A 24,948-nucleotide genomic window follows, 5' to 3' on the forward strand; every position below is an offset into this window, starting at 1 on the left:
AAATCCATTCCAAAGAATGGATTAGAAGTAAAAAGGGTATTCATACATTCTACAGCACATGTAAAAAAAGAAGTGATGTGAAAAATCCAAGGAGATTTTGTGTGAGGCTAAGTTCCCATTAGATTAAGTCACACATTGAAAACTTTGCAGAAATCATTAACTATGTTGCTGGCATAAGTTGAATTTGTGGAGAGAGTTTAATGCTATTTAAATATCATAAAATGTATTGGTTATTTCATATGACTGGTCCTAGAATCCTGTACCTTCCCCTCCCTTAAGCCAATCATCAAATATCTCCACTGCCAGGATCAAGATGAGTTTTCCATGATGTAGTGATGTCCCTATGTAACACAGCAAGAAATTTAAGAACTGTTTGTTTAACAGAGACCAAGGTACATGAAGTATATTGCTTTTCTGAAATGCCTGGTAGTCTACCAGAAAGCATACTCAACAGAGAGGCATCAATTTATAAAAACAATACACAGTCCACATTCTTACCATTCATCTCTTTATTATTTGAAGTAAAAAATTTCCTCTATTAAACAATCCCTTATCTAACTCCAAAAAACATGTCTCCTGTAAATGAAGAACTTGTTAGGTGTGAGGCATCTAAACATTCTAGCCATTGTTTTTAAATTCTTTTCTGAAAGCATGGCTTTATGATTTCAAGTGGACAGACAGGACACAGTTGTAGCTGGCCACAGAGTTATGGAGTCTTGACTTTCCTGTCCATTCAGCCTGGGGAAGGAGATGGTATCTGTGGAGTACCTGGACTCCAGGAAAGCATTTGCAGACAGAAATGACTTCACCCAAATGGGATACACAACATGACAATTTACAGTGTTGAAAACTTTCCAACTAGTTTAGAATCTTACAAGCCTTGGGAAAAGTACTAAGAAGATTTTTCTATATTCAGCTTTCTCACCTATCAACTGGTGTTAGTGGAATAATACAGACCTGAACAAGACTATCTCAGGGGACCAATTCATAAATGTCAAATCCTGTCTGTATGTGGCAGCAACCCTCTTCTCATTCCTAGTCAAAAGGAAAGAACTCTTAACTGGGAAGTAGGAAACTGGGTGGATGAAGAAGCAAAATGGTCTTCCTAGTTGCTTTCAAGATGTACTCAACACCTACTGTAAAACTACATGAAAAAAACAGTGAGCCTGCTCTTTGTTTACAAATTACATGGTCAGATATGGATAAGGAATTTTTATGAGACTCCCTGAACCCATGACACTGAGTAGGAGCTTATATTTTTTCACTAAAAGACACTGGAAGCCATTCAATAGGATGACGTGTGTGTGTGTGTGTGTGTGTGTGTGTGTGTGTGTGTGTGTGTGTGATATCCTAAAAGTGATGTGAACTTCATCTACAAGTTTTCACCCCCAATAGCGACAGAACAGATTATGCATTCAGTAGGCGAGAGAAAGAAAAGGAACAAAGAGTAGACCTTGGAGTCAAAGCAAAATGGTTAATTCTATAACAAAACCATAAAAACACCTTGCTGGATTCAGGTCTAAGGTGAAATGTCCCGATGGAGCACCGAACAGTGAAAGTCTTTGTGGAAGGCAATTTCCATTGTGCTGGTACTGCACGCAGCTCATGGGGGATGTTTGCTCACAGACTAGAGGGTACAGGGACACAGTCTCCCCTGCATTTGTTCTTGCTTGCCTACACTACAGTCTTTATCTTACCTTATCACCAGGACCTGCTAGGATTTGCAGCTGCTGAGACAGGGCTAACTTAACATCTCAACCACCATTCTCCAGCAGGCTCACATTCTGGGTGCACAGAAGCCCAGCACATAGGTGCCCCTGGTTCCTGAGCACCCAGTAGCATGAGAATGGATTCCCTGAGCCAGTTCAAGCATGCAGAGAAACAGGACCAGAACGAGGCTCCTCATGGGAACCTTTGGTCAAAATTGAAGGATGTCAGAAAAAAATAAGGTGCGGGTTAGCTTAACAGAGAGGAATGCCATAGACAAACCAAGCTAGATCCCAAAGTGAAATCGGCCACACTGATGGCAGGAAGCATGAGGATGCTGGCGTAGGAACACAGAAGGCACCTACCTTTCCTCCCGGTTCTGACCCACACACACGCGGCCTCCGTGCCTGGGTGTGGGGTTGCTGCAGGAGCGTTGCCGCACCTGGAAGCCAATGCCACAGGTAGTGCTGCAGAGCGACCAGGAGGTCCAGGGAGTCCAGCCTCCATTCCTGAGGAGAAGGAAGTGATTTAATATCTCAGTCAAGCCAGCTCAGACTCTGGGACCTATCGGCTCCTATTGCAAATGCCTTTGTCCCGAGGGTGGACTATTAGATTGTGTGGAACCACAGCCTTTGGACAGAGCAGACTGGTAACCTCTGTTACTGTGGGTCCCTTACAGTTGGCATCTGATGTGAAAGCCACAAATCATTCCTAAAATACTTAACTGTTTGAAACAGTTAAGAAACTTTAGTTATAAAAATTTCAAACCATTAGAGTAGTATTTTACTGCAAAGTGTTAGAAATGAATCCTAAACCTATAGAATTCTAAATTTTACTTGATTCTTATCACATCCATTATAACCTATGAACAGTATCCCTGAGATAGGAAAATCATTGGAAGTCACATCCAGCAAATTATTTTAAATTTAACACCCGTAAGCATGCACAACCCTATAGGCAGTGTTTGTGCCCAGGACAAGTGGAATCTTCTTCAAGATTTCCAGCCAATTTTGATAATAACAGAGGGGGATATATTTAATTCAGAATCATAATTCTATATGCAACTGTGCTACTGTACATACAGAATGATATATTAAGAATAAAAGAAAAGCAAAATGACCCTATTTCACCAAAGTTACTTACAAAATATATTGCTACTGACACACAATACTTCAGTAGTGTATTTTTTTCAGAAAATGACAATATATTCAAAGTCTTTGTAATTTAAATATCTCCCTTAGAAGTTTTCTTGTGCTATTAAAAATAAGTTGTAAGTATTTTTATCATTTTTGAGCATTAGAATATTCATTTTATTGCTTGATCCAAGCTCTAATACATATTGCATGTAGAATCTCTATTTTTTTTAAAGATTCCTTTATTTATGGATTTTTTTCCTGCAGGTACATCTGCATACCAGAAGAGGGCATTGGATCCAATGGGACTACAATTATAGGTGGTTGTGAGCCATCTATAACCATGTGAGTGCTGGGAATTAAATACAGGATTTCTGGAAGACCAGCGAGTGCTCTCCAGCCTCAGAACTTCTATTTGTTAACCACAAGGACATCCCCCAGGCATCCTGTATCCTCAGCTACTGGATTTTCATTTGCTTGGAACGAGGTCAGCTCACACCAGCCTTCATACATTTCCTTAAGAACACAAAAGTATGTAATGGTAACACTAAAGACATAGGATTAAGTGCATAAGTTGAAATAATGAACAAATTATTTAGTTAAAATGAAACTTCCTGAGATCTTTTAAATACGTTTTGTAGTTTCCCAGTTTACCAGCTGAAACCTAACACTGAGAGAAACAAAACAGATACCGTTCATCTAATGCATGGTAAATTGTTGATGGTTGATAATTTAATTAAAATGAGACTGATCCTCCAATGTTCCTCATGGAAGTAACAAGCCAATAACTTATTCTCCTCTACCCACAGCCCTATACACTGTCAAAGTAATTCACTAGATTATTAGAACTTTACAACTTAACTTCAACCTAAATTAGATATTTCTGCTTTTAAAGTTTTTCCACCTATGAAGAAAATTGTTAGAGAATCCAGAAACACACTGATTTTCATATTACTTTTAAATTTTAATTTCCTAAGCTTTTAAAAATATATGAAGCTTTATGATATATTTGATTTATAATATGAACATGTTGCATACGCAACAGTAAGTAAATAAAAGTAGCTAAAATTGTTAGGACTATAGGAAATCAGAAGATAAGGGAAGCCAGTTTATAAGTAACTCTTTATTATCTGGACTTAGCTTTGCATACTTCTGGAAGCTGCTGAGATGCAGTTTCAGGTAATCACAGAGGATGGGGAGTTTTTACAATGGAGTCAGTACATGGTCATCTGCTTCCACTCACACAGCATCACTGAAACAGGCTGACTTACTAAGAATTTAATCTGAAGTAAGCTGCACTGTGAGCTTGTTTAGAGGGTGACTTTCCAACAGGAACTGCGGCCTGAGTGACAAATAATTACAACCCAGAGCTCTATAGTCTTTCGGTAATAAAATAGTGTGAAACAACATCACTGTCATCTTCAAGTCCAGTAACCTATGTCAGGCTCCTGTCAGGCACTCATGGAATCCACCTCCTTGTAGAGAAGTTATATGGAGCAAGATGCAATGTTGACACACCTGTGTTTTCTGTTTTATTATATAGTCTTATCTTTGTGGCCCTCCTTGGCTTCTTTAAACTTTATAGGGTAATTGAATTTACCCTATGAAAACTATTGACAAGGATGAGGCTTGCCTTTTTCTGTCTGCACATGCTGCTCTGTCCACCCTTCCTAGGCATGTTAGGTCTTCTTGACTTTCACACAATTCGATCACCCAAACCTACCCTCAGTCAGTGGCTTAGGACATAGTTTCCCTTACTGTTTCCACATTTTAGGCTCTGAAAAGTGGGTAAGATTTGAAGAAATGGACTGTTAATCATGTGAAGAGGAGGCTTGAACCTTGACTCAAGAAGCTCTTCTGATACTGTGGTGTACAGGAAAGCAGGCAGGATAAACAAGTGCAGTCAGAAAAGAACATGAGGCAACTCAAATGACCTCTGGAGATCACGACATCTAGGTGACCAAGTGTCTGATGTCAGTAGAGCTGGGGTATGCTGAGTTCTGATCTACTGCTGCATAGAGCAAAGTTTCCTTCGAGCTAATGTATCATGCTCTACCAGTAGGGATTATCAGTCATGTATTTCAGAAAGATATTAGGTAATGAGCATAAAGAATCCAATTATATTGAGTAAATTAGTAGTGTTTTCCTATCTAATTATGAGCTTATAAGCAATTTTAATTTACAACTTAACTTACAATTTAAAATTTTCTTCCACAAATGAGGTAATAGTTAAGTGATGGGTGTCCCTGTCTTTTTGCCACTTCCATCTACTAAAGGGATGGCTTGTATTAAGAGTTGTTAATAAAATTGCCTGGGGGTCAGAGCTATTAGCAAGCCATAGGAAAGCTGGGTGGTGGTGGCGCACGCCTTTAATCCCAGCACTTGGTAGGCAGAGCTAGGTAGATCTCTGTGTGTTCAGGGATACAGCCAGCATTGGAGACACATGCCTTTAATCTCAATACCATTTAGAAGACCTGGAAATCTGTACAGACAGGCAGTGATGAGGTGGTCATGTGGTTGGGTTTACAACCAATGAGAAGGCAGAACCGAAAGTCTTTATAAAGACTTTAACACAGGAAGTAGCTCTCTTTCGGGGAGGTAGGACCACCGCAGGAGGAAGGGTAAGGTTTTAGCTCTTAGCTCTGACCTCTTGGCTTTCTTCTTTGCATTGGTTCTGTGTTTCTTATTTAATAAGACAGTTGGTTACATCTACAAAGAGTGATTGCCCAGATCTCTTAACCATCTGCGGTGACACGTGACTGTACAGTAGAGTGATCTGAGGCACGTACCTGGAACAATTGGTGATCTCCATCCTAGGGCCCTCACACTGCCAGCCACCACACTGTGGAGCTGGATTGTCACAGGCACGGGACCGGCAGAGGCAGGATCCCACAGCAGCGCCATCTGTGTGTGTACAGGATGTCCACGGAGACCAGGGGCCAAAGCTCCCGTCCACAGTGAGATTTCTGGTCTGGAAGGCAAATACAAGAAACGGTGTCAGAAACAGTAAAGCTGTGAAAACTAAAATGTCATGAAAACAACAGATGTCAAGTGGCAATCATAACTCTTCCAAAATCCTAAAAAAATTAAAATTGGCGGGGTGTGTGTGAGAACATTGTAAAGTCATGCAGCATAGCTCGCTACTAGAGATGATGAGAAAAATGGTATAGAGAGGAAGAAAAGGAAAAGGAGGAAGGGATGAGGATCAGGGGGAGAGGCAAAGAAGGACTGTTGAAGAGGGGGAAGTGGAGGAATAAAGGCTGAATCTGGAATGAGGTTTGGCAGAATGGCCCACCAATGTAGGAAACTCAAGGAATAAGAAAACCCCACAGATGTATACATCTGATGCATGGTTTTTTACACCTTAAAAACAACAAAAGCCTATGAAGAATTTATCCTGGTTTGGCCCAAGTGTTACCTCAAAGTGACAATGTTTGATGCTTGGCACATCTTAGTAGCCCTGAGTAACGAGATAGCTACAGTTCTCAGGATTATTCTTGTCAAGGCTATGCTGTGAGCACCACTTGGAGTTGATACGCTAGCCAAGGGCTTGGCATGTATTTACGACCCCGTGTGACTGTTACTAAGGGCACTGTAGGGCTGTGCTGCCAAGGATGGACAACAAACTTGTAGGGTACTTGTGTGGAGTTGTTCAGAGTGGAAATGGACCAGGAAAACAGCTGGACTGGACCCTTGATGCCAAGGACAGCTTGGGTGATGACAGAGAGCAAGTATGTCGGAGGTGCACACTGCTGGGTTGTTCCCTGTTCGTGAGAGTCATTGGCAGATGCTTTATTGTCACTGGGGATAGAAGAAGGCGTTCAAGACGGTGACACTGAGAAAGAGCTGAGTACACAGTGGGGGAGACCCCTGCAGGTCACTGAAGGCAGAATCCTGGGCTCTGGCCTCATCTGGCATGTGGTGATGTGTTCAAGAGTGGTTGGGACATCAGTGTTTGAACAGTGAAGAGTGAGCAACTTTCTTATATACGTAATAAGAGATCTCTTGAGAAGAGACACTCATGGGGCCAAAGGTTAGGTTCCTTGTCCAAGGTCTTCCTTCCAAAAGGGAGCAGAAGGGATTCAAGTCCCAGCCTCCATTTTAATGTGAAGACAGATGAGTCTTAGTTTGACCACAATCTGATGATGAACAAATATGTATTTTCTCTTTCCACTTTCTGGCTTGCAACTGTCTTCTCAGTCAGTCATTATGTGAAAGGCATCAGCCTCAGAAGGAACAGTATTTTTTTTTCCAAGATAGGGTTTCTGCATAGTTTTGGTGCCTGTCCTGGATCTTGGTCTGTGGAACAGGCTGGCCTCGAACTCACAGAAATCTGCCTGGCTCTGCCTCCTGAGTGCTGGGATTAAAGGTGTGCACCACCACTGCCAGGCAGGAACAGTATTTTTATCTATCATTTCTCTAAGTACTATGGGAAATATTTACTCATTATTGTGGTGGTTTTCTCTGACATGCTGGCTAATCACAATGTATTGTAACAGATATGGCTCTATAGTGTGGTTCTCTATTCCTTCTCTTTTCTAGTCAACATTAATGCTTTTTATTCCTGTAGAACTAAGCCCTCCCACCAGTCTCCATTGTTTCTGTACTAACTGTGGCCAGAGGGAGGGTCTGGAGCTGCCCCATCTGGGAGCAAGCTCAAACACAAGTGGATAAAGAAAGGCATATTTCCCAAGAGGAAGCTTTTTCCTCTCCAAGGTCCCTGTAACACATCTGGCCTCAGGTCCTGCTTGGACCATTGGGTTCCATGGTAACCATGTACTTCTAAGGAAAAACATGCCTTGCACAACAAGATGATTCAAACCTCTGAGTTGACAGACTTTCTTGTTAAATCAGCAAAGATCCTGCTTTGGATATTTTCCACATTCATGCTCCAACTTCCTCCTCGTACCTGTCCATTATTTAACTAGGTCTATGTTAATAACCATACACAGACTCTTGCCCGCTTTATAAACAGTTACTTACTTGTTTTTAATGTAAAAATCCCAAGTCTCCTGTTCAGGGAACAGACATTGACTAAGCATGGCGATTTGTGTCATTTCTATACACATAACCCACACGATCCTGGCTATTTATATAGGTCATTGTTGTCATTTCTAGAAGGTACTGACTGTCTGAGACAGGTGGAGTTGCCCTGGGAATCTGCAGAGTCAGCTCTTCTCCTCCACTGTGCCCCAGGGTATTGAACAGGAGTGAAAGTCTCACTGACTCTACCATGTGCCTACCAGGTGTGGGGAGATTGAATCAAGGAAATGAGAAGTGATAAGAACTATCTACCCATGAGGTATGCCGGGGGCTAAAGGAAACAGCATGAGTGCACTTGCCAAGCAATTAGCTCAAGGTTTCCATGAGTAATAGACTCATCACCAGGAAGAATGCTGCCGTCCATTCTGGTTTCACAGATGGATGAGGTAGACACACTGCTGCACTGGAGTTTTGTGAGTGTCTCAAGGCAAAATAGATTGGATGACAGGAAATTGTTCTCAAGCGTCAATAGACCTGGCTAGAGGTATTTTTTGGGAAGGTGAATCTGGAACAAAAATTCTTACTATAGATAAGAAGATAAAGGAGAGCCACTGCTATTGTGGGTATTTTCACATTGGAAATACTGTATAATGTTAAAAATGATGGACAGGGTTATACCATTGGCTAGCATTGTTCAGAAATGGAACAGGGGGCATACTGAGCTATTAGTGAGCAGATAAACTATGAAAGAAGGGACTGTAGAGCCAGATCTGTATGATGCCTGGTGGGGGGTCTCTGGTTGCTCTGTGAATTGCAGACAGGTGCCAAGACCTCCTCGCAAAACCAACTATACATGAAAACATTATGTCACAGCTCTTCAAATCTGATGCAGAAACCTGAGCAGTGTGAACCTAAGTGAATGTATAAATCAAGACAACTTCAAAAGCTCCAAACAGTAATACACAGAGCACCAACATTCAGACAGTTTAACAAATTATATTACTATAAATTACTATAACATTTTATATAAAATGGCTCTTCTTAGTGTACAGACCTATTCTTCTGTTTATTAGACTCTGATGTGGTGGGGGAGAAGGAACCAGATGCCTGCAGAGCATTACTTCTATCTCAGGGAAAAGCAAGTCTACAAACACGTGAACAAATGGAAAAGCCCCAAAAGTCATGTAGCTACATTGTAGGTGGGGCATCACACTAAAGAATACACACATGTGACTGTCATGACCCTTCCACCCAAAAAGAATGACAGTCTGTAGGATTGTACAGGGAGGTGATGAGAACAGGGAATGTTAGGAAAATATCATGAGATGCTGCAGAACCCAAGGACCAGCTGTGCAAAGAAGTTTAGCTATCCTAAGCTCATGGGTGACAAGGTAGGTAGGATGGCTGGAGGCAAGTGAGAGTCAGAGCTAGACAGGCACTACCATGCATAGCCTTAGTCATGGAGTCATGGAACCCCTGGCAGAAACATCCCGAACTGAAGAAGAGCAAGGAAGATAAACCCCAGGCTCCCTCTGCCTGCCATGGCACTTATGGCTGAATCCAGGACAACACAACACAATACAACACAACACAACAGAGGTGAAAGGGACAGGTTGAACAACATACACCAAGGAAGGGCAGGCCTTAGCATGGAGAACTTGTGGAAGAAACTGAGCTCCTGGGCACAATTGGTCACTTGTGTACATCTTACTTCTCAGTTAAGAAGAAAAGGGTAATGCAGGTTAAGGATGATTTTTTTTTTAAAGATATCTGAATCCTTTAAATGTTAGTCAGAAACTTCAAGAAGAGATGATTGTGGCAAAATTAGGAGATTAGGGGCAGAGAAAATTCACTCCAAGTTCACCTGCACCGTGTTTCTTCTTGAAAATACAAAGGTGACAGACAGAGCAGTGACTTGGACATTTATCTGTCTGGATGTTATTTACAGCAAAATCTAATGGTATGAGACCAAGAAGAAATAAAACATAACAGAGACAAAGAAGAGAAAATGGAAAAGGAAGCCATCCAAAACTCTAGCCCACATACTTCAATGTATCTCTTGTTCTATAGGGAACACGAAATTCTCAGTTCTGCAACCCAAATAGCCCTGGACAAGATGCCAGGTAGAATAGACAAGTTCTATGAAAGAAACACTCTGAGTAAGAGGGCCTGGCACTCCTTATACCAATTATTGCCCAACATTATCCAGGGCAAACATTAGCACTTAACCCCAAGGACAATGGTGGATCCTCGTTGGTCTAAGACAGTCATGGTTTGAATATAAATATTCCAAAGACTCACATGTTAAAAACTTGGTTCCTAGAGCATAGCACTATTAAGAAATGAACGGATCATGAGGGCAATATTATTACTAATGGATTACTACATCAAGTTTACTTCTCAGTGGACTGTAAGGAGGTAGGACTATTTGCACAAAGTGAGTCAGGGGCAGAGACGGCAGTCTTATCCCTGGAGCCCTGTCCTCTTCCTACTTGCTGACTCCCACAAGGTTAGCAGCTTTGATCCTGCAGCATGCTCTCTGCCCTCATGGCTCGCCTTGCCTCAGGCCCAGAATCCATGGATGCTGGTGACTGTGGACTGAAACCACTGGGCACAATACATTTGTTTCCTGTCATGTTTGCTCTGACAGTTACTCTGTCACAGCTGTGAAAAGGTAAATGACACACAGGGACTCCTTGTGACTTCAGTCAGTCCTGGCTCTTAGGATGGACATAGGACCTAATTCTTGTGAAAGACTCGGCAAAGAGAGTGTATGGGGCATCTATAAAACCTATTTTCCCCCAGCTAAGAGAGAAAAGTGTTTCTGCTTTTTAAATTCCTTCTGCTTTGAGCACTGGCATATGAAGGTAGAATGGAATGTGACATTCACCTTTTATGTCATCCTAAAATGTCCCTAGCTATTTCTAGGTGTCCCTGGCAACCATCCTCCCCTGTTTCCTACCAAGACTCACTACAGTATTCGCTCTTTGTTCTTTCTGTGGGTCTGGCTTCGAATGAGGGATTTAGGCAGAGAGATACTATTAGAATTTCCTTCCTAAATATATGCCCAAAGAAAAGATGAGCTGATAAGGATGGTGTAGAAAAGGGGAGGGGTTACTTGATATAAGTGACAATGAGTAAAGACCAATGAAGCACAGTCGTCATTTTTCATAAAACAGTAGAAGCGGAAGGAGCGGCATTGGGCAGCCACTGGTTGGAACACACACAAAGTCGGAGTGTAGCTCCCGTGGTTAATCTGCAAGGAGGGAAGATGGCTTCAGTCTGTCTGGCAGTGAGGAAGGTGAAGACAGGAGAGGCAGCACCTTCAATCCAGAGCTGCTGAAGTTTGTTACACTACATTCCGGAGCCAGAAGAACTTGCAAGCCTCAGGGAAGCATAAGAGCAGTGCGCGAACTCCCTGCACAGCATTTAGCCACATGCCTGGTTGGATTCTGAATGGCTTAGATTGAGGATCTGCCTAGAAAATAGGACTGGGAATAATGGTGTGCATCCTGGGCCTTCAATTTTGAAATTGGGATATTTTAAGTTTTTCATAACCTTCCTTAAAGGGATATATGAAATAAAGGCATATGTACTGGCAGTTGACGCCATGAGCAGATGCTTGGCTAGCATAGATAAAGCCTGGGTCCCACTCTAGCACTGAGAAGCATTAAGTGAAGGAAAATACTCTAGAATAGAATGTCTGAAGTTCTCTCCAGGTTTCTCCCAAGTGACTTTCTCCTGGAAGCATGAGCTTTGTGCTATTAAATGTGAGCCGGAGTAGAATATGCACCACGCATCCACAGTGCATGGCAGCCATGGGGGATCCAATGTGCTACCTCCTTGAATGCTTACCACAACCCAAGTCAGATGTGCCTGCACAAGATCCAAGACGCAGTGACAGCAAATTGGTTCAGGAACCTGTGCCACACTCTCAGCCCTCTTTCCATAGCTTGGTTCTGTTTTATCTTTCCCCCACAAATGCCGCCCAAGAGTCAGGTGTACACAGCTTTACCTTCCCCGACACCAAGAAAATAATAAATTTCCAAGTGTTAGCTAAGGAGGATCCAATTTTGTTACTACAAATTATCCTTTCATGTTGATTGATTCATTCTCTAATTCTCCACTGGCTTAGTGTGGACGCACATTAGCTCGTTGGGAGCGCAGGTACATCTTTATATTCTTTTTACGTTTGACCAATATTCTTTATTAAAAGATTTAGTTTTGTTTTTGTTTTTTATTAATGTGTGTGTGTGTGTGTGTGTGTGTGTGTGTGTGTGTGTCCATGTGAGGCCAGAAGAGTGTATTGGATCATTTGGAAATAAAGTCAATCAGTCAGACATGGGTTCTGGGAAGCCAGTTCACATCCTCTGGAAGGGTAACAAGTACTGTAACCACCAAGCCACCTCTCCAACCCCTCCAACTATTGTTCTTTTATGGCTAAACGTGTCTTAAATGTTTATCTGGACATTTTTCCTCAGAATTACTAGATCTTGCTTTATTTTCGCAGTTTTTTATATCTACTTCCAGTGACTGCACGAAGCAGGATATTGGACAAGCTCCTCAGGAAGTTTTACCTCATGTTATATCAATTTAATATCCACCCTAAGCTTATCTCTACAGATGAATTGTAAGGGAAGACTGTACCTTAGCAGAGGAGTCAGCATCTCAACATCTTAGGGTAATGCAAGCTGTGAAGGAGTATATGGGTCCTGTCCTGTGGGTCACACCTGAGAAAAGGCCATTAGCCAGAAGTGCCTTCCAGCCTTGGTTGGGATTGGAAGTCTGGCTGAAGCTCAGGTATTAGTAAAACTATAGTTTACATGAACAAACTCCCCTTCCTTGGCAAGGGACAGACATATTCTCTCTCTTTTCTGTTCTCTCTCTCTCTCTCTCTCTCTCTCTCTCTCTCTCTCTCTCTCTCTCTCTCTCCCTCTCCCTCTCTGCCCCTTTCTCCCTCTCTTCCTCTCTTCCCCCATGAATTTTTACTGCAAAATGCAGAAACAATGTCTCATATGCTCCCTGAATGTAAAGGGCAGGGTTGGGCCATTCTTCTCTTTATCATTCTGTCATTTGAGAAGAGGCTGAGATCTGGGAAGTCATATTCCTGTAGATCAGAGCCTGCCAGAAACTCTAGACACAATGCCTGGCTTCTTTCCTAATGGTTATAGACCCCTGGGGAAGAACACCAGAAGTTTAGCTGTTGCCAGTTAAATGCAGGCTCTGGCTCTGGCCACTGCTTAAGTACCTTTTGATCTAAGTTCCTAATTGTACAGTGTCCTGAATAGAAGCAGAATCAGTAGACAATGAGATGTTCATCTGGTCCATGTGTTTTGCTGGTTCGCACAAGGCATATTTCAAAACAAGGATTCATCATATTGCATCACGTGATATCATGCATATCCCCCAAAGGACATAAATGGTATCAATACATAAGTGAAGCCCAGGGAGAATCCTAAGACTACAGGACTCCTGGTTCACAACACTGAAACTCAGGCAAGGATATGTAATTGACCTTGGCCTGCATATGCCAGTTTAAGTATATTACTTAAGCACTACAACTCTATTAACTGGAGAAAAATATTTTTAATTATAATTTTTAGGGATGTAGGATATTCTATAGCATGTCAGTAAACTATTTTACAGTCTTCTAGAGTAAAAATGTATAGCCATCTTAAAACTGGTCCTCTTTAGCAGAAAATAGGTGTGCTTTTTTTTTTTTTTTTTTTTTTTTGTTGTTGTTGTTAAAGCGAAAGCCCTAGAGAACGCTTGCTATGGTTTGAGGTCCCTCTTCCAAAACTCAAGTGTTGCCATGGTGATAGCATTAGGAAGCGGGCTGTTAAGAGCTGATCAGGCCATGAAGATTCCTCTTTGGAGGATGTGTTACATGTTTTTCTAGAGGATTGCCAGTGTGGCCCTGGCTCCACTGCCCTTTTCTTTTCCCCCATGTTGGGTCCCAGCAAGAAATTCACATGAGAGCAAATGTTGGTGTCCTAATCTGGTACCTTTTGGCTTCCAGAACTATGGGTAATAAATGCCTGTGCTTTACAAATGACTCAGTCTCAGCTATTCTCCTATAGCACCAGAAACAAACTAAGACACCTGTAAATCACACATAGTATGTGAAGTTTGACTGGAAAGTCTGTACTGGGACACTCACTGCTGCCATGCCACGGATCTGGAGTGTTTTTTCAAGATTTATCTGGTTTAGTTTTAGTTATTTGTATATGTGTGTCTGTGTGTGGGGAGGTGCAGGTGCCCATATCGGCCAGGAGGTGACATTAAGGAAGTTGTGAGCCTCCTAATGTGGGTGTTGGAAACCAAATTTGGGTCCTTGGCAAGAGTATACATTCTTTATCTGCTAGCCCACCTGTCCAGTCCCTGACCTAGGGGTGTGGAGATTCACTTCCTTGGTGAGTTTACATAAGTGTGTCTGGGGTGCAACTCCCTATCAACATGTCCTTGACTCATTGAACTCAGTGTAAGAAGATCATGTCTCTTTCAACATATACTTTTACATAGAATAGGAAATGCTTGTTGTCCCTCAAAAGGCCTCAACTTATATATAAAATTCTACTTGCTTTGGGTGAGGATGTAGGTAAGCATCCTTTTGAAGGAATGAGAAATGTTAACTGACAGCAAAATTCTCCTGGCATTTATTATGTCTAAAATCAGTTTTCTTCTCAGAACCTACTCAACACCGTACCTACAAGGTCAGACCTAACCTATGACACAGCACTGGCCCTCCAAGTGTGAACTCCTAGGTTTAGGCCTCAGTATGGAAAATTCAACTGAAGAGACTACATTAAAATGACAGCTACATATAAAGCACATACTTTAAGATCAATATCATATCAAACTCATTAAATGTGGATGTCACAGATTTATCTAATAAATGTAATATTTCATTTTAGTGAAATAAAAGAGTAGATAATACAGAAGTGACATTTAAAGTAAAAAACTTAAAACCTAAGTAAGATTATTGCTGTTTTTTTTCCTTTTACTATTGTTAGCTTGCCAAAAGTATATATTGATGTAGACAAATCTATTGGCTAAGAGGATGGGTTCTATATCATAGACATACCCATGTCTAGAAAATGGACCTTGCTATGTGTGGCTCACACTAGGTATGTGATCACATCTCAGAACTGTGATTTAAGCACCACAGCATATCCATGCTGTCTTGAGAATTGAACTGAATCTGTCTTATCATTAGCTTGAGACAACATGGGTGGCAACATTTTGGTCATGCCTCAAATATTGGATCTTTCTATTTTATATTTTTTTCTGTAGAATATCCAAGACATGCACCTGTTATAAAGCAAATACACGGGGGTGAGTTTCCCTCTGCATAATCATCTCAGCTCAGATACTCACACATATAACCCTAGGTGCAGGAGAAGTGTTCTTACCATTTAAGAAAACTGCAGTTATGCTATCTGCTTCTTCCACCTTCTTTAACCTTTAAGAATGCAAGGTCAAAAACCTGCAGGGAGATGCAATGACTGTCCACGAGGATATGTCTGCACAGACTGACATTCTGGATGCTGTTCACTGCGTTTTTATTTTCTACATGAAATTTATGTTCACTGCATTTGTGCTCTTAACATGTTCAGCACTGAGAAGGGGATTTCCTCAGTTCATGGTATTTTTCAAACCATATTTAAAAGATATGGAAGAGAGGTTCCTTTTTATAATCAAAGATCTAGTACTACAAAGCCGAAGGGTCTAAGCCTGTGGTTCTCAAACTTTCTAGTCTATGACCCTTTAATAAAGTTCCTTATGTTGTAATGACCCCCAACCATAAAATTATTTTCATTGCTACTTTATAACTATAATATTGCTACTATTATGAATGATAATGTAAATATCTGATATACAGGACATCTGATATGTGACCCCATCTTTTGACCCCCAAAGGGATCTCAACCTAGAAGTTGAGAACCATTGGTCTAAGCTAACCTTCATTGGGAGCACTGAATGCCTAGAAGCAATGATGTCCACACAGGATCCTTTGTGTGAAGGACTCGCCACCCATAGGAACACTTGGGAAGGGTGCCGACCTTCCAAATTTTACTCTGCTTCATTTCCTTAAAAGCTGAGGGACAGGCTTCATTAGCATACAGTTTAGATAGGGAAGGGGCAGTTTCTGGAAGTTGCATTGGCAACTCAGAAACCTGAGACATGTCTAGTATATCCAGGGAAAGTAAGGCCCCTGCCTTGCAGAAGTGCTTAGAACCAGCAAGCAGAAATCCACAGCTGTGTGACACAAAGTGACAACTGCCCCAGTACTTTTGGGTTGCTAGCTAATGGTCATATGCTAGAACACAAGAAAGAAAACAGAAATAAAGGAAAATGGGTTTCTCCGAGTGAGGATCCAAGCAGACACACTGAGCAAACAGTGAGATTTGCTTTTCTTGGATTCAGGGACTGGCTGTAAATACGGGCCAGTTTTTCTTCATTCCTTGGGGTCCCATCTGGGAATGCACACAGGCTGCTTTCTTCAGGCCTTCCAGTGACCCTGACCAAGGTCTATGAATCTGCTCCACGTGGGGCCACGGTAATATCCTTTAACTCATTCTTCAAACCTCTGCTTATGTCAGCTTCTGGAGTTACAGCCCCCAAGGGAAATGAATGAGTGTGGAAGTTCACATTTTATTAGTGTAACAGGGACAAGAGTCCACACCAAAATCTGCACAAAAATAAATAAATAAATAAAAATTGTAAAGGCCAGGATCTTATGCTGAGCAGTGCTGTTGAATCTTAAGTATTTCAAATCAATGTAAAGCAGGTGAGAGCATCCTGTGTGGCCCTCCTGCAGGCCAGGAATAGAACAAGTTTAGAAAACTCAAATGTGGGTTTGTTTGGGTTTGCAACAGTGGATCCACTTGGAAAGGCGAGCCATGGAGGACCGCCTCCTATGGACACTACTTTTGGAAGTTGGACGGGGCGGGCACATACCGGACAGGTAGAGATGCTCTGTTCCCACTGAGTCATGCTCAGACTCTCCTCCAGGCTCGTGCACTTCTTCATCACCACATCCCAGCCACAGTAAGGGTCCTGGGCACCAATGCAGGCACTGAAAGCAGACATGGAAACACGCTGACTGTGCAGGTCACTTACTGCAGGAAAATACTATACCACAGGATGTTCCTGGGAAGATGGAGATCTTTCAAGTGTGACCTATGAAGCAGACCTAGGTGAGGTGGGGGCTCAGGGCAAGACTGAAAGCCCCCTGCTTCCTGCTTGGACATTACCTGGCTGTGACAGACTGACTGGAACTGGGAGTGACCTGGTATTGAACTAGCTCAGTGCATTTCTGCTTGTAGCTCCCAAGAGAAGCCAAGGAGTCATTCCTCACTGATAGAATGACACACCAAGTATGCCCCTCACCTTGGGATTTGCTCCGCCTGTGACCTCACTTGCACCATTATGGGTGACTATAGCACAGCTACACTTAGAGAACCATTCAAAGGGCTCAAGTTCCTTTTCCTGTTTTTCTATCAAATGACATGACCACTAGGTAAAATCCAGCTTCCCAAAGGGGAGACATTTGATGGATTTCCTCTTGTGCTCAGGACCCTCCTTGCCTGCAAAGCCACATGGAGACCTGAAGCAGGGCTTCTGCACTAGAGTGAAGGGTTTGGGCTCCGAAACTCTGCCTGTCATAACAGCTGTTTTTCTACCATGCTGAGGGCTCTGGTTGTTTCTAACATTCCATAACTCTTTAAATATTACAACTGCTTTCCAAACAAAAATGCCCATTCAATAGGAAGCCCACATACTTATAATTTCCTCCCGTTCTACTCTAAGCCAAGCACTATGACTTATTATTTTTGGAAGTTGGGTCTTTTAAAGAGACCACATGGAAAAGGCGAGTTTCTGATAGATGTAGCCATAGTTAAAGTGGCATTTCCTTTTTAAAATTTCATTTCTTTACTCTAAAACTCAATAAGAATGCAAGAAAGAATAAAGATTTTTAATAAAATCCAATGAGTTTGAGGTACTTGATCGGAAAAAGTTACATCAACATTGTGAAGAACTTGCGATGGGGGGGAACCAATTATTAGTATGATTTTATCTGGTCTCTTGACAATAATTTTGCCCCTCAGATTTAAATATTTGCTATTCTAAAACAAAAACATTAATATTTATATACTATAGCATAATTATCAAGTGTAGAACTATTCCTGGGCCAAGGAAATTACAGCAGCAGGATTTAAAAAATGATTCTGTCAGTTGTGAAAATAGCATCCTACTGTTGAACACGCACAAAATTACTTCCCCCCAATCTTTATTCCTCCTTGCTACAATAGAAAAGACAAGATTTTGGCAAAGCCTCCTTGGGAGGTGCTCAGGTGGGCAGGATAACAAAACTTGAAGCAACAGAAGCTCGTCGCCAAAGCCTGAGGACCGAATCAAGAGCCTTTGAGGCCCCTTAAAGACCGAGGCTACCCTGTAACTATCGCACACTTCAAAGGGCAAACAAAACACCGAGAAGAAAGCACATTTCTTGCACACATTTGAGTCTCTTTATTTTCTCAGAAAGATAAAGCACTTGGTGAAGAATGTGTTGCACAAAGCAGAATCTGGTACAATAGGTACGGCTGTGAAAAAGTAATCTATGGATCTGTCAATTTGTCTTCAGTTTGGCTCAGACAGCCCTAACTTATTGTATTTTATGTGACAGGTTGCCTGTATGTAGCCAAGGCTGCTCTTGAATTGGATAGCCTACTGCCTCAGTATTCCAGTTCTTGGGACAATAGCAATCATGACAATGTCTAACTGGTGTGGTTGGCTTTTGACTTACAGGTGGAACACAGGGAGGTTTTGAACCCAATTTTCGATGGAGTGTGCATGTAGTACAAAAGATCACTCATGGGTAATGCCATCCTAGAAGGACCTACATTAACCAGCAGCAACACTTCATCAGGAAAGAAAATTCTTATAATATGCTAAACTATTATGTAACTTCAGTTTCTTTCATTGCTCTTATGGCCACAGACCCAGGGAGTCTGAGTTCTCATTCATTGTCATATACTGATGGCTATCCAGGGTCCAAAGGAGTCCCAAGTTCATAATGTTTTTATAGGTAAGATGTTTTCATGGTAATGGTTCTATTCTTAAAACCATGGATCAATAAATTTTATAGCAACAAAAATCTTAGGGGGAGCTCAGTCACCGCTGCTCTTGACAATTTTGGAGCAGGTCTGGAGTCAAGGACGTTGCTGCAGCTTGGGTTTTTCATGGAGCCGTTTGCAAAGCTATGAATCTGAAGCTCAAAGAAGATCTGTGAAGTAGCTATTAGATAGAGATGCATATGCTTAGTAAGGTCTTTCAGCTGTATTTCTCCACTGCCAAATAAAACTACCTAGCTGACTGGTTAGAACACACTGATTGCTTACATTTCCATTTAGACCAACATCATGCTGTCTTTAAATATTCAACAGGAAGGAGAATCCCAAACTGTTGGTGGGCTAAAGGAACGCAAAGGGAAACTCAGAGCCTATAGGAATCAATTTTATACTCAGCACTATAGTGTTTCTAGCACACTTGACTGTTCTTATAAACCTGTTTGCTGCCCCTACCACCATAGCAGTAACATGATTACACTGAAATAGTTCACAAATAAGAGACGAGGAAGAAAAGCACTTGTGATCCAAAGGTGTAGGCGGGAGAGCTTGGTACTATAGAAGACAGGTAGACGACAATGCCTCTATATGATGCTGTGCATACATTTTCTTTGTTTATACTGTGCACCTGTACCAATATTTGTTATTTTTGCCAGAGGCAGATCTATCATGAAATGGAGGCTCACTTCATGAGACCCACTAAGGTGATCAGTCCTAGGGATTTTGAATGTATAACACTACATTACCTTTAGTGGGATGCCTATCAAATAGTGCATGCTTCATACATATCCTGCCTACATCAAGCCTGTGCCTTTTCCTAATAATTACACAATACACAATAAGGGAATGTACAATTATTAGCACTAGTCGAAGTCATAGAAGTTTTGTTCTGTTTTCCAACACATTTTGAGAACTTCCTCTTTACTTGGAAAGGTTCATGGGGTATTACAATAATGCTAAAAGATGTTTTGTTCCAGCCTGAACCCACCTGGGATTCCTTTTACAGACAGCTTTGTACGATGATACAAGCATGTGGGTACATATGATTTCTCTCCCCGCTCTTTATTTAGACAGTTACAATCATTGCAGGCATAGAGAAGTTGCCACAGTCACCATTTAATGACTTCAAAGTAACCCACTGAGTGAAAAATCCATTGAAGGTGTCTGTCATGTCTTGGTGCTTAGTTCTAGAAGCTGAGAATTAGAAAACCAGTTATAATTCAGACATGACTTAAAAATAATTGGAAATCAGGTGAGGGGATTAATTCCTAGCATGGTGTAGGATCAGGTTTAATGATAAATCCATTTTGGAATAAAATGTAATACAACCCCAACCACCTTTGCCTCAGTTCTACATTAGATATTCAGGTAATTTTATTTATGGCAGAATTTCTCATTAGACTCTGAGCCCTACACAGGCAGGGTCAGGGATGTATCATCTGTCATCATACACTTAGGGATTGGTTTCGTGTTTGGAATGCATTAAATACTATAAATGCTTTGTGAACTGATGAAGGAAATCTACAGACTCCACAGGCTAAGCGAAAGAATGCCACTGTAGTTAAAACTTCAGGACACCGAGATTTGGAAATCGATAAATTAATTGTAGAAGGAGAATATTTGCTTTGTAAAGTGAATGTTCATCAAAAGTTCCTCCTGGATGCTTGAATGATATGCAACCTGTTGACTGAAGGTGCATCCCTGGGACCGTGGAAGATACTGTTACTTTCCCAGCACGAGTTATACTTTCCCATTGTGCACAGAGTGTCTTCAGAGAACTTTTAATTAATAATGGTGACAACCTATTAAGTTTACCTTTGAAACATTGCCCTTTAAGAGCAATGAATGTTCTACAGTACTTAATTTCCATACAAATATTCTTAATGAGGTATTAATTCCTTTAGCTTAATGACACTATTACACACTAACTGGATTAATAGTGACAAGATACAAGCTCTGCCCGGTGAAGCCCAAGACTTTTTCTTAATGATTCTACCTTGCTTTCTAGTTCTATCAAATTCAATTGTAGAGGTGTCCATTTCCCATTTCATATATGGGCTGTGGCTGTTTCTGGGGCAGCTTTTCTTTTCTCCCTAATTATGTCATACAACAGAGGTACTGAAGGATCATGGGCTTCTATTCTTCTTGCTATTTGTACCACACCGTGCCTTTCTATGTTTTCACAAAACGTTAAACCACTCCCCCTGCCCACTAGTTAAGAAAAGAGAGCAGAGAAGGCAGAAGCAGTACCCATGTGTTAATTCATCAAATATGTACCAGGCATTCTTTTAAGGTGCATATAGTGCTGGAGGCCCAAGGAACCTGGAGCCAGAGACCAACCAGGCCTTAGGGCTCAAGTTTCTGCAGCAAGACAGAAACTATGTTGTTCTTAGTTTCTGCTCTAGGACTGTACGCATTGCTGCTTACACACACTGTCTTCGATTCAGATGGATCCCTCATACACAGAATGCAAGCTCTATGGCCTGGTGGGCTAATCTTATCTTGCAAAGTGCAAAGAGTGTCAAATAAAAAAAATAAACAATACATAAGAGTTTCCAAAGTAAAGGAATTCTATGAGATTCAGAAAATATTAGGTTTTGTATTTGCAACTTGAAAATTTATTTAGTAAGTTTAATAACTTGTATTCACATATATGTAATAGAAATACATCCAGTCAAAAGACATACCATTTTAACTCAGGATTTAGTGAATGAAAGTCTATAGGCCACATGTATCCCACTGAGTTTTACTTAAACACAACACACACAGGGATGTTTTTCACTCCAGTACCCTGATGACCATTCATAAGCCCATCGAAACCATCAGGTATGTCTCAGCAGCAACATACCTTAAGCTTCAACAGAATGTCTCAATATTTAGATCCTAGGATACAGTGGGTTTCCAGGAGTTGCTATATAGTCATTCCCTTCCTGCCTCCCTGCTCTGTAAATTCTAGGGCTGATCTCATGAAGTTGGGCCCCATCACTCTGCTCACCCCTCTGGGGCTCTGCAGAGGTACTGGCTTCCTGTCTTGCTTCACTTAAGCAACAGCTGCAGGTTCTTCAATGGCTCAGCTTCTCAGAGAACTTTCTGGATCAGCAGGCACCTTGGTTGTCCTGTATGTAGCATTGGCCCCGGCCCTTTTTGCTTTGGTATCTTTCTGTGGAATACTGCATCTAAGTGCTGATGTTCTTTTCTGGTCTTGATTGGTTATATAAGTCATAAACTGTCTAAATCCTAAGGCAGCTCATATATTTTACCTGTCCGTTCACTGTCAAGGTTTGCTCAGCCCATAGCCTTGGTTGGGCAGGGTGAAGCTCATTCCTTGCTACAGAAATTGTATACTTGGAGTATTTTCCTTCCTTTTGCAAAGAAAGTTTACTGAGCTGCAGATCTAGTCAGTGCACACTTCCTAAAATGCCTTTAACAGTATGTGTCCTTCCACTGAGCCCTCCCTTACAAGCTTTCTTTTGCGGAGTCTTCAAGAGCTGTAGCTATCTTAGGATGTGCAAAACTTCCAGAGGAAGGAGGGGATGAAAGGCTAACTTCTAGATATGGCTCTGAAAGCCTGACTCTTGTGGTCATCTCTGCTTCCTGGCATGGTGAAATGGGAACTTTCCAAGTCCAACACCCAAGCTTATCAACTCTCTCAGTGCCAGGTTACGATTTTGCACTGGAATATAAGTCAGGCAGGGATTCAGTTACTGGCTTTTCTGTCAGTTCCATCCTGTGCTCTTCCTTCAGAGGTCACATACTGACACTGGCAGTGTACACCAAGAGCAAAGTGCCCAGGAGGTGACACTCATGAGGTATTGTCAAACATTGACTTACAGCTGGGATGTTAGATTTCCAGGTACCTCAAAATCCAGCAAATATCAGCTCATGACGTGAAATACATAAATATATGTACTCAGTCATTGTATAAAAAAGGATATTTAAAGAGATGACACCAACTCCAAGGCTCTGGGTTTGGTTCCATCATCTGCATGATTATCTATGCTAATAATTAAATGGCAGCATCCAAACATGCTAACATTAAAACAAATATATTTACTCATGTTTGTGATAAAATTTGACTAAACTGTAACTTTAAGGTATTTTTTTTGTAAAATAACTTCTAGAGAAATGCCCATGCTACCATGCTGTTTTTTGAGCTACAATGAAGAAGAGTCATGGATAGTGTTGACAGCCTCCCCCAAGGTGTAGGATCACCCTGAGAAAAACTGGAGCAGACACTCAGCGTGGGGTGCTTGAGGAAGGCTCCATGCTGCTTCCATCTACCATATGGCAATCACAAAATGAGGAAGCTGATAGGCAGATATCATGCTTAGCAAGTTCCATGTTCCTGGCCCTATACAGTCTGTCTCGACTCCAGCAGCTCCACATGAGATCCGACTGTCTGTGGGGACTGCTCTGTACCAAGAGCAAACCATCAGTTTTGCCAATAAATCACTAGCATAGATTTGGGGTGCATACAGGCTGGCCTTGATCTCAGTCTGTCACAGAAGGAGCTATGTGACTTTAAGCAGGGCACTGACATCTGGACTTTTACACCTTTATCTGAACAATGAGAATGGAATGGTACGCTACTTCCAGAGTTGGCTCAATAATCAAAGCAAATGTAATAGAAATGTAAAAACTACGGTAAAATTGTATGAATTGTCTTTGGAAAACAGATAATCAACAAAAGGAAAAATATAAAGATTTTGTGATACACTTTTCCTCCTCAAGAGTGTCATATTTACATTTGAGGCACATTATTTACATAGGCTCACTTTCTCTTTTTAAATATTGTAAAATTTCATTTGTAAAACTGATTTCCTAAAGCTAAAACCAAATTATTGATATTTTACTACAGAATGACATTTGACAATGAAATTATCACACAACCCTGTTATTAGTCTATTCCTAATCACTGTGCTTCATTAAGTCTATTTCTGGACAATTAAAATTGTTTGTCTAAAAACATTCTCTTTTTCCTATAATTCATTCTAAAAATCCAAGCAGGTAGTGTTTATGAAATAGAGTCTTTTTGTGAGTGTTAACTGGGGAGGCCCTCCCATCCTCCCACATGAAGAGGACATGTAGAGAAGCACGTTAGAAGACACACAGAGGGATGCTTGGTTCGCAGTCTTTAGAATTTCCTTTTCAGATGGAATACTAAGAGCCAAACACAAGCCGGCCCCGACTGCAGCACACAGAAGCCCAGTATGTGTGCTCACAATGGAGCTGTGCTCTCTTGCTGTTTCACTCTGAGCAAGGGAAAAATAAACAGAGGGGAGATTCAGCTACGAGAGAAACATAAGCGTCTTCTCTCCTGCGGGGGCCAATGAAGATACACATGTGGCCTTATTCTCCTCGAAGGAAGCAATAACTGCTCACTTCTGGCATCTGCACCTGGTGGCTCCAGCTTCTGTGGATTCAAGACTGGGTTGATGGACCATAGTATGAAAGATAGTGGGTACCGTACCTCTCTTGGTAATAGGATTGTCTTAGTTAGGGTTTTTATTGCTGTTAAGAGAAACCATGACCATTGCAACTCTTGTAAAAAAAAATGCTTAATTGGGGTGCCTTGCTTACAGTTTCAGAGGGTCAGTCCATCATCATCATAGCAGATAGCATGGTGGTGTGCAGGCAGATGTAGCTGAGCATCCTATATCTTGCAGGCAACAGGAAGTCAACTGATACAGTGGGCAGTATCCTGAGCACAGGAAACCTCAAAGCATACCTCCACAGTGACACACTTCCTCCAACAAGACCATACCCACTCCAACAAAGTGGCACCTCCTAATAGTGAATCTCCATGAGATTATGGGGTCCAATTATATTTAAACTGCCACAATGACCCATGATTTAGTTCAGTGAGCTGAAGGGAGCTGAGGTGACCTAGACACGTTGAAGTGAGGTAGAGTGAAAGCAATGGATTTTGTCATGCTTTGCAACTGCACTTCTGTTCAGTGCCAGAAACTTCTCACACGGCACAGGCCCATGTT

General features: G+C 41.5%; 1 protein-coding gene across 1 annotated transcript in view; it reads right to left on the reverse strand.

Annotated features, from left to right (window-relative positions):
* Positions 1 to 24,948, reverse strand: part of Sema5a (semaphorin 5A) — a 485,625-nt gene that overhangs the window by 73,180 nt on the left and 387,497 nt on the right. Inside the window, exons 13-15 of the mRNA XM_059276245.1 lie at positions 16,785 to 16,902; positions 5,630 to 5,811; positions 2,073 to 2,216 (exon numbers count right to left, since the gene is read on the reverse strand). Coding sequence (XP_059132228.1) covers positions 2,073 to 2,216; positions 5,630 to 5,811; positions 16,785 to 16,902 — 444 coding nt within the window. The remainder of the gene's footprint in view (positions 1 to 2,072; positions 2,217 to 5,629; positions 5,812 to 16,784; positions 16,903 to 24,948) is intronic.

This window comes from Peromyscus eremicus, chromosome 11 (assembly GCF_949786415.1).
Source record: "Peromyscus eremicus chromosome 11, PerEre_H2_v1, whole genome shotgun sequence".
Taxonomy (NCBI): domain Eukaryota; kingdom Metazoa; phylum Chordata; class Mammalia; order Rodentia; family Cricetidae; genus Peromyscus; species Peromyscus eremicus.